Source organism: Mesitornis unicolor, unplaced genomic scaffold (genome assembly GCF_000695765.1).
Source record: "Mesitornis unicolor isolate BGI_N332 unplaced genomic scaffold, ASM69576v1 scaffold6128, whole genome shotgun sequence".
Taxonomy (NCBI): Eukaryota; Metazoa; Chordata; class Aves; order Mesitornithiformes; family Mesitornithidae; genus Mesitornis; species Mesitornis unicolor.
Genome location: NW_010202532.1, coordinates 37,919 through 48,876, shown reverse-complemented (window position 1 = coordinate 48,876; position 10,958 = coordinate 37,919). Strand labels below are relative to the sequence as shown.

Genomic DNA, 10,958 nt, shown 5'->3' with positions numbered 1-10,958 from the left:
AGATGATGGATCTGTAGGAACTGGAGGGTGACAGAAGGGAGCCAATTTCTTTAAAAAGGTATCCTTGGAGTTTGATAAAGTGAAATGCAGTTGTGTAAGATCTAATTTATCAAAGAATGCAATGTTTATGCGAGATGATTTGCTCTCATGTTTCTGTATATTTGTTGCTTTGGGACTTGCTCATTGTCTTCAACTATCTTTTTTTTCTTTTCTTCTTAGTAAAACGCTTCAGAGAACCAAAGCATGAAAGGCGTCCCTGGAGGATATGGTATGTTTCTGCATGCTCAATTGTTTTTTCTTGCGTGTTTCAGAAATTGAGGGAATTACTGTTTGCGTATGATTATTAAAAAGAAAAAAAAAAAGCAATGATAAAAATTGGTGACTGGTAGTGAGGAACAAAAAACATTTTTTCTTGCGTGTTTCAGAAATTGAGGGAATTACTGTTTGCGTATGATTATTAAAAAGAAAAAAAAAAGCAATGACAAAAATTGGTGACTGGTAGTGAGGAGCAAAAAACATTACCAAAATACTTGAGTCAATGAAAAGTTTTCCGTGTTTCCGTGCTAGTTCTTTCTTAATAAACACTTCCACTCTCTACAAAGACGTGCCTTTAGACATAAAGCTTCAAGTTGTGCTTTCTCCACAAGGTGGAAGCTTACACTTGCCCTAAGATGCATCTGAACTTCTACCAGCTTACACAAGCTTACAAGAAGCTGTCAGCTGGGCTTAAACAAAATTCCATGTTCTGTAGCTATCCTATGATGTGTAACATAGAAGCAGTATGGTAAAAGACATAAATACATGAGCCATACAAGAACACTAAGTATAAAAAGTATATTGGGTTTTATTGCTTTTAAAAGCTGTTGGAGTGTGGCAGTGTCAGCATAACCTGTACTAGCTTTGAGACTGGGGTAAATGTTAAGCTGTTGCTCCAGTTCTTGAAGACTTCAGTGGTTTAAATTCATCACAGAAAAGTAGTGGTTGGAAGATGCCTCTGGAGATCATCTAGTCCAACCTCCCTGCTAGGGCAGGATCACCTAGAAAAGATCACGCAGAAACGTGTCCAGGTGGGTTTTTAATGTCTCCAGAGAAGTAGAGAAGTTTTTCCTTATGTCTAGGTTGAACTTCCTGTGTTCCAGTTTGTGACCATCATCCCTTGTCCTGTCACTGGGCACAACTGAGAAGAGTCTGCTCCCATCCTCCTGACAACCCACCCTTTAGCTATTTATAAGCATTAATGAGGTCCCCCCTCATTCTCTTCCAGGTTAAACAGACCCAGCTCTCTCAGCCTCTCCTCGTATGGGAGATGCTCCAGCCTCCTCATCACTTTAATGGCTCTACAGGGCTCTCTCCAGTAGCTCCCTGTCCTTCTTGAACTGGGGAGTCCAGACCTGTACACCGTATTCCAGATGCGGTCTCACTAGTGCAGAGGAGAGGAGGAGGAGGAGAACCTACTGGCCAGACTTTTCTTAATGCACCCCAGGATGCCATTGACCTTCTTGGCTGTGAGGGCATGCTGAGGCTCATGGTCATCCTGCTGTCCACCAGGACTCCCAGGTCCTTTTCCCTTGAGCTGCTCTCCAGCAGGTCAGCCCCATCCTGTACTGATACATGGGGTTGTTCTTCCCCAGATGCAGTACCCTACACTTGCCCTTGTTGAATTTCATTGAGTTTCTCTCCATCCAACCTTTCAGACTGTCTAGGTCTTGCTGAATAGCAACACAACCTTCTGGTGCGTCAACCACTTCTCCCAGCTTTGTATCACCAGCAAATTTGCTGTGGGTACACTCTGTCCCATCGTCCAAGTCATTCTGGAATATATTGAACAGAGCTGGACCCCGTGCTGGCCCCTGAGGAGCACCACTAGACATGGACCTTCAACCAGGCTCTCCGGCACTGACCACAACTCTGAGTCTTGCCCTTCAGCCATTTCCCAGTCCACCTCACTATCCAGTCATGCAATCCATGCTGCTTAAGTTTCAACTGCTTTTCGTAAATAATCCTGACCTTTATTTTATTGAAAAAATAAATACAAAATCTTTGTGTACTACAGTCTACCTCAGCTTGAAATTCTGAGTAGTGCAGTGACAGCCCTTAATTTTTAAGCAAAGAATCTTGTTCTGGGCCTTAAGTATTGTTATTTATAGCATGATATACTGATTAGATTAGTGGCTTCCTGCCTCATCTCAAACACTCAGCTCTCTGTGTCATGCAATGAATGCAAGACAGTAAAGTTTAAGTAAAGTTGTCAGTGAGGGGAGGTGATTTCAGGCATAAAATGTTGTTTGGATATGTTTGGGTGTTTGAGGTTTTAGACAGGGAATCAACAGGCAAAATGGATGTTGGCATGTGTGAACGCACTTTTGCCTGCAGAAAACTTCTGACATGATTCCTATATTGAACATTTAATAAAGCATCCACTGAAGGTTTTGGGTTTGTGCAAAGGATGATGATAAAAGAATGATACTGGCTGGAATCAATACTGAATTAGAACCCAAGTGGGTGTTTTATATATTTTCTGTAAGTAGGAAACTACTTTCTCTCTAACTTTGTCGTCTGCTTTGGAGATAATGCTTTAAAGGTTGTAATTCTTTTGTGGTGTGGTCTAAGCTGTAGTACTACCGACAGAATTCACTGAGACCACTTCGTGCTTTCAGGTGGAAAACTATGTTGCCTTTTTCGCAAAGTACTATAGATAAAGGAATCATTAGCCAGCCATTAAATTGTTCACCAACAAGCGCATGATGAGGGATTTTATTTTTGTCTGTGCCATAAACTTGTTGAAAATGCATAAATAAAAAAGGACTGAAATATCCAGCAAGGCTGGGATACTCACTGTTTGTTTACAGGAGGTTATTAAAGACTTAGCTAGGTTTAGTGAGGATTAGCTCCTGGATCATGCACACGATACCAAGAGGATATCCCTAGACTTGAAATTTAGAGCGGTAGGGTTTTGATTTGGCTTATTGGTAACAATATTCAAGAAAAAAAGGGGCAGAATTAAAAATCACACACTGTTAAATAAGCTAAATACCATGATGCTTTATCGTTCTGGTGTTCTTGTTTGAAGACAAAAATGGATAATTGAGATTTAATTGAAATTTAAATACTTTTGAAATGTCTGACTGTACTGTTAAGTTTTGTGTGTCTTAAAAACTGTTTTTACTCTATACAGGTTTTTAGATACTTCCAAGCAAGCCATAGGGATGTTGTTCATCCACTTCGCAAATGTCTATTTATCAGACCTTACAGAAGAAGACCCTTGTTCACTGTGAGTGTTTAATTTCAGAGTAATTGGCCTTTGTGGAAGCTCTGCAGTTGAATTTGAGACTGTATGTGGGTGACAATGCAAGATAGAGCTGAGAAACCAATTTTTGTGGTACAAATCGAGCAGTGTCCAAACCTGTGATTTAAGCTTAGTTAATCAAGGATCAGAGTTTTGCTCTCTTAGTTCGTGCCTGTCATGGGAAAGGAAATATAGATATTTCGGATTGAGGGTAAACTCTTAATACTTCTCCCTCTCCAGTTAATGAATGATTTAGGATGCATATTGTAGTATGAGGCTGTTAACTGAAGGAGGTGCTAGGCACCAAAGGAAATAGTTGTAGAAGTTCTGTACACTGACCTCCAGCTGCACTGTTCACTGCAGCAAGGCTTTAATATAAAGTCAGGTTGCATCTCAGGGATATTTAGCAAAAATCACTCATGCTTGTATTTTCTTCTAAAAATCTGCATGAGCCATTGCAGTAATGTTTCATTTTGTTAAAAGCAGGACGTTTTGCTTGCTGCCCAGGCAGTTAGTACAAAAGTTAATTCTGCAGTGTCACGCTTGGAGCGGTGTAGCTGGGTAGATAAGCATTTCACTGTAGCATATGAAATCTGAAGATTTTTATGACTAAGATCCCGTCAGGCTCTTTACAGGAGCTCCTGGAGCAAATGGTAATTGTTTGGGTTTGTTCTTAACGGGGTTCATGCTCAAAGCAGCTTACACATTCCTGGTAACAGAAGCTGTGAAATTACTTTTTAAAGCCTATTAATTTGCCCTTTAAATCCAATCCAGTTCCTTCAATGGGATCTGCTTACTACGCAGCTCAAGGAATATGCCTGTGTTGCTTCACAGCCTGTTGTATTTCCCTTATTCCTCCTTGGGTTCTTATGTGTTCCTTCATGCTATAGATGTGCAAACAAAACATTGCTTCTCTCTTCCCACCACAAAGCATTTTGGTAGAGAAAATGCGATCATTTTAACACACTGACCGTAATGTTTCAAGTTATAATTATGACAGTTTCAATAATATCAGGCATTACTGTAGGATTTTCCTTGCTTACTCATTTAAGAGTATCCTGATACATTTAAAAACTGTCAGGTGCAAATTATTTTCATTCCATTTTTATATATTGAAGTAAGCTACACAAAGCATGTCTAAAATTGTCAGTACTTAAAGGTCAGTAGTTCATTACAATATTTTAAAATCAAAAATAAGTTTGTGCTGTGTACTGAGTTTTCAGAATAAAAGGTTTGCTAACAAGTGCATTCTTCTACATGTTTTAATATGGTCTACATAATTATTTTCAAATACCACCTTTCATGTAAGTGTAATGACACAAAACAAGAGGGTGAAGTAGAAAACTGTTATTCACTGTTCTCAGAAGAACAGAATTGCAGTGGGCAGCTGTATGATTCCTCAGACAAGGGTGTGGGTCCTCCTTGTTAGCAGAAAAGAACAGCAAGTTGTGTCAACCAGAGCCACTTGTCCTTTTCTGGGGAAAAACTTAAGCATGCAAGTTGGCCAAAATGAGTCAGTAAAAGCAATTTTTCTGTCTGTGACTTTAAATAATAATAATTTTACTCAGCAAAATCAAACGTGGATAGTTTTATATTCTTTCCTGTTTTGTAGTTTGCAGGTAATTTTCCGAACGAAAGCAGACAATGTAGTTTTAGAAAACATTGTGGTTCAAGGCTTGGAAAGAACTGCCATTGGAAGCTGCCGGTTGTTAGTTTAGGAATGTAGTGCTGTGATTCAGGCAGGTGTGTGATAACATCAGTGCTGATAAAGCATCTGTTAAAACCGCTGGACAGATGGGTTGCTGTTTGAAGGATTTTAGATAGAAAAAGCAAACAGCACTCTTCTTCTGTGGTGTGAGGACTCGGCGGCTGTGTGCAGTGCACCAGGAGGTTTGTGAGAGCCCTGGCCTCTTACTCACCGAGCTCTCAGCCAGATGCATTCACCTGCCAGCCCAGACCTTGGTTTGTTGTTTGTGCCGGTGGTCACAGAACGAGAGTGTCACCTACGTGTGGTGAGCCCGATGTGCTTGGGAATATCGTTGTACTTTGCCTGCGCCGTGAGCTGTAGTTTGATGTGAAATAAGTGTTGGCACATCTTCTCCCTGCTGCTGATGGCTGCCGTCCTGCTATAGCCTTACAGCAGCCCCTTGTGGCCTTAAAATGACTTGTGTGGGCTTGTAATTGCCAAGTTTCTGCTGTCGAACACTAAACCTTGATTTTATTGTTTGTCTAAACCCTGATTTGACACACCACTATTAGAAAATAACTGGTTTTAGGAAGCTTACTGGTAAGTGTTGGCTGAAGCAAGGCATGTCCACTTCATTTTTCTTCTTGAGCTGTTGTTGAGTCACATTTTGAGGGTCAGAACAGCTGTTCCTTTACTGTTTTGAATACATATATTCTGTCTTTGCTTTCCACTTTCTGATATTGTTTTGTCCACCTGGATTTGTCTCTGCAGCCTGCAGAAGCTATTTGCCAGTTTGCTATTTTTATCGTTCCAGATAAGTCCACACAGACTCTCGAGTTTACCTTAAGTATTTGGAATTACCAAATAAGAATCCCAGTAGCAGGAATTCACTATCTGTCGTACAGCTGGCGCTCTCAGCTGCTGTTTTGTTCAGTTAATCAGTGATAGTAAATAAACCAGAGTACTTACAGTATGCTCTGAATTTCAACTGCACGTTTTAATGAACCTAAGCATTAATTTGAAACCCACAGTAATCTCTAGTTTCTTGAAGCATGGGTAGGATCCCAGAAGCAGTTCTTGAAACAATAAAATCGGTAGTGCCACAGCTGTGTGTCCGTCGAGGGGTGGTTTGGGGTGGTTTTTGTTTTGTTTTGTTTTTCTGGGAAGGCTTGTTCCTGATTACTTTTAGGTGTTTATTGGACAAGAACTGGAGTGCAAGAAAGTACATCACTTTACTTCCTAACGCTAAGTAAGTTGAAATTTGGCCTAGATTGTGACTATACTCTCTGGGCGTGATGTTGCACTGCTCATTGTTCCTCATTTAGGCTAGGAGTGGGCTCCCTCGAGTAAGGAAAACTGTCCGGTTGTGTCTTTCCCCCTTGGAATGAGAGTCCTTTGGGTTGGGTTTTTTACCTTCAAATTCTTTGAGGTGTCTTTAAGATAACTTCTCTTGTTATTCCTTTTGATTTTATTCAAATACAGGTTTTCCATACAGAACAAACTGAGCTATGGTATACAGGAAATCTGGTTTTAATATAAAGGAGTAAAATTAATATTGGAATTATGTAGAGTATGCACATACACACATCAGATTTCACAGAAATAGAAGTTAGAACTTAACTTGAAGGACAGAAACAAAATATTGAGACTTCTAAAACTATTCAGTTTTAGGCTAACTATGTAATTACAGAAGTGGGTAAATTATTATTCTCAGTACTCTGGCTTCTCATCATGTATACAGATCTGTTATCAATCACGGTGTTAAAATACGCTGAACTTCTAGAAGACAACCTTTGCTTCTTGTTTTCTTTTACATTTTTCCTTTCAGGTACCTTATCAACTTCTTGTTAGATGCCACACTAGGAATGCTGTTAATCTATGTTGGTATCCGTGCAGTCAGCAGCGTTGTGGAATGGAAGCAGTGGGAGCTCCTTCGCTTTGGTGAATATGGTAAAAGTTTCTGTTCTTGCACTGAAATTATTTTCAGGATAGAATCGTGGAGAATTTCAGCTAGTGGCTAACTCATCTTAAAATCACTGTGCAATTACTATAGTGGTCATTTTAATATCTCGCTTGTCACGAGGGTTCTTTTAATTTCTGTATTCGGCCTACACCTCTGTCCAACAAGTCTCTAAGTGAGTTTGGAACAACTGCCTGAATATTTTTACAGGAGCAATTGAACAAAGTATGATATTGGCTAATCTGGAAAAAATACGAGCCTCATAAATTTACTCTGAAGCACTTAAATAAATTATATGTGGAAGGTCATTTCCTGTTAAAGCTTTTGCCGAACAGCATGCCGTTGTATGAAGATACAGGTAGAGTTCTGGCAGCTCTCTGAAGTAAACAGCCACATAACTTCAGTGAGGAGAATGGCAAGATAGCCTGTGCTTGTCCTCAGGTAACGATCACTAAAACCCCTGCACACAGGGCTTCTATCATGGATGAAAGATTCGTGTCTGCTGTAGTGGCTAGGAAGTAGACCAGTGAAATCACTTTCATTTGAAGGTCCATTACACTAGCCACAGAAGTCCAGTGATCTGCAGAAATTGTGGATTTGCTGATGCAGTTGAGTATCGTGCATATTCTACAGCAACATTTAATACTTTTCAACCTGTTATTTTTAGGTTGCTTAGTCTGGCTGGCTGGGGACAGAAGTACTGTGGAGATGCTAAAAATTACATTTGAAGCTCCTTGAGATAGGAATGGGGGGAAAGGTTGCCTTGTAAGTGAGCTGTCACTCTTCATCAGGGAGAAAAGCAAACAAAAACACCTGTGGCTTGGAGAAAAAGAAAAGTTTAAAAGTTAAAACTAATGTTTGCCTAACAAAGGAAAAGCTTTCCTAGCAGTTTCATAGTTATAATGGTAGGTTTTTTGTTTTGTGTGTTTCTTTCTTTCCAATGATCCTAAGTGGCTGACAGAATTTAGGATACATAAATAAATAAAGGCTTGTCAGGTTGAAGTACTTTAAAAACTTGGGAAGTTTACACTTTAATAGCATTAACTGTTATTTGATTTAATGTCAGAGGTTTAAAATAAAGATGATGGCAAGCATCCATCTTAGAAGAAATAATTGCTTTTAACATTAGGGCATTTTTTTATTAGATTTGTGTAGATTTTAATGTGTATCTTTGAGGGTACAACTCATGACCATTTAAGCTGTTTAGATCAGCACTCTCACAACCCTGTTTATCTGCTTTTTCCCCCACATGCCATGGTCCAATATTTCCACTCTTTTTCTTGGACTGGCGCACATCAGACTCTGCAGGGAACTGACTCAGAGAGCTTAAACCATCAGAAAATTCACCATATGTAGAAAAGTGAATAGTTCCTCCAGATCAGTCCCCAGACGTGAGTCTCTAAGGGAATAGGTAAGCACCAATGGCCAGGGAAGGGAAAAGGGCAAGGAAAGAGCTGAGACGTTACTGAGCGACACCTTCTGCCTCAGCCGTGAGACCGATTGCCTGAAGTCCCTTTTTCTAATTGTTGATTTGGCTTGAAGCCATTTAAAGATGTTTGAACAGCTTTCAGCCCATATAAAACTGGCTTTCTACTCAGAGCAGAACAACTTGGTGTCTCTATTAGAATGATAGGTAGGTACTTGTAATCATGTCAAATACTAATTTTATTTCTTTCTAATAGCATTCTGGGGTGTTTTTTTTGTATAATCTGTTTTCCTCCCCACTTTTAACATCCTTTTAACAAGAAGCAGTTGGTGTGGAGGGGAAGATGTGAGGAGTATAGTCACTCTGCTGAAACTTGCCTATTATTGACTTCCAAAATGAACGTGTTTTTGTTTTTAATAAGTTATGAGGCATCTGTGACTGTAGTAACTGAGCTCTTAAAATCAGTGAATGGACTTGTTCCTTGTGCTCTGCTGCAGAGGTGTTCTGCAACTATTTTATATGTTATTATAATTTTGAGTTGAGAGATCTGAAATGTCTGAGCTTGTTTATCAAGTATTTCTTCTGTGTGTGTGTGCACAAAGAATGTATAAAATTATTAGTCCTCTTTACTTAGTTACTCTTCTGAATATCAGATCATTTTATTAGTGACTAACTATCTCTTCTGTATCTTCATTAGTGTGTTGTCCTGACCTTAGTGTGTTGGGTTTTTAATCAAGTGATCTTAAGGACAATTGAAAAGCATATTGTAAATCTGAGTTTCCATTAATCGTGTGGGAGAGGCTTTTGGTATAAAGAGAACTAGGTAGCAGATGGAAAGTTTTTAGTAATGCTGTGCAGTAAGGTTAGACCCTATGTAAGAAATCTGTCCAAAAAGGACGAGTTGCACTGGATTGTTTCCTGTGCTCTTCTGTTCACTTACCCTGTTGTTTCTGAAGTGAAAACCCTCGTATCTCCATTTTATTTAAAAGTTTTCACTTTGGCCCCAAGAAAACACTTATCTTATTTTTCATAAGAGTCTTTAAAATAATTAAAGTAGAATAGAAGAGGGGCCTAAAACGCAGTCCTGTGGGGTCACAAGTGTGTTTAGACCTAGAGTTTTGGTGATGGATGTTTAGCATACATGGGTGGTGAGGTGTACGCTCACTGGAGGGTAGCAGAGGCTTGTGGCATTTTATCTGACGTAGTGAAGCCAAGTGCTCAGCTTGGAGATCGGTGTGATTTCAGTTTGTGTGCAAGTGTGGGAAAACAAACAAGAGGGGCCAAAATAAAAAGAAATCTCCAAACCAATTCTCTTTTCTTCTTGTGGTTGAGCAATGTTGTTTGTGTTTCTTGAACCTAAATAATCATTTGTCTCCGGTTAATTCTCACTGTGACCTCATTTCCCTTCTTAGCTCTATTACTTGATCCCTGGTGATTCATTACTTGAAGCTGTCACAAAAATAGCAGTGTCCCGCTGGTTTTAAAAGCTGCTTCTTTATATGGAGGATAGTTCTTAAGCATAACTGCCTCAAGGAAAGAATGGGTACCAAAAGAATCAGCATTCATAAATGGTGGTTGTTTGTACAACAAAGCAGCACTGCATGCTGATTTATGAACAAAGTAGCATGATGCTCCCTAAAGGGCTTTTTATATCAGAATTTTTGGGTTCATTAGATTTGTCTTCGTATTTCCAGTTTTGTATTTTCAGATTCTTTACATCAGCAGCTGGATTTTAATAGAAGAGTAGAATTAGTTAATGTGTTTGCCCATGTAAAGAGGAGAAAAGCAGTCATGATGTGTACTGCAAAGTATGTTCCCTGCGTTCTCCTTCCCTGCTTGGCTTGGCTTGGCTACTTTAGCTGCTGGAAGCAGAGAACAGGTGACTAAATCCCTCTCGGTTGCAATGAACTCTACTGACAATGAAGTTGTGCTGTGCTCTCTTCACTTGTCTGCTTCTCAGTTGGCAAAGCTTAGCAATTGTATTTGATACTTCTTTTCCCTCTAGCTCTTTGTTTGCAACTTGCAGAGCTACTTACTTATAGACACATACAGTAGCACTTAATTTTTAAAAAGTTTTAAAGTATTTTGAAGTAGTTCTGTCAGTTGGCATTTTCTTAAGAACAGAGAGAAGTTGCAGGACAGAGGAATCAGACATTTTGTTCACGAGCTGCCTATAAATGTGCTTCTACAAAGTGGCTGATGAAAGTAGTATACAGTAGTGTAGACTCGCTTTTCGTTGCCCAACACTTTCAACAAAATGCTGCTACGTTGTCACTGCTGAGGATTCAAAATGTTTCACTTCCAGTCTTAATGTACTTTCTTGCAGTAACAAGATTTCTATTGATTCGCTAGTTTATTCTAGATGTGTAACTTATACATGATGAGTGTAAAATCAGATTTAAAAAGAGACTGTCAGAGACTTTAGAAACTAAATTAGAGCTCTATGGCTTCAAGATGAACTTTGAAGTTCTAGTTTGATTTTGTACTGAATCTTTGAACATACAAATGTCCCAAATGTTCTTGGGAACGCCTCCTGGATGTGGTGATGTTACTGTCTTCTGCTTTTTCCCTTGAATTGCATAGTTGAGAAAATTGTAGG

The 10,958-nt window shown here is 39.4% G+C and overlaps 1 protein-coding gene across 1 annotated transcript in view; it reads left to right on the top strand.

Moving 5' to 3' along the window:
* Positions 1–219: 219 nt before the first annotated feature.
* Positions 220–10,958, top strand: part of LOC104545317 (transmembrane protein 110) — a gene marked incomplete at its 5' end in the record, with an annotated part of 15,550 nt that continues 4,811 nt past the window's right edge. Inside the window, 3 exons of the mRNA XM_010190423.1 lie at positions 220–268; positions 3,176–3,271; positions 6,802–6,923. Of these exons, the coding sequence (XP_010188725.1) occupies positions 220–268; positions 3,176–3,271; positions 6,802–6,923 (267 nt within the window). The remainder of the gene's footprint in view (positions 269–3,175; positions 3,272–6,801; positions 6,924–10,958) is intronic.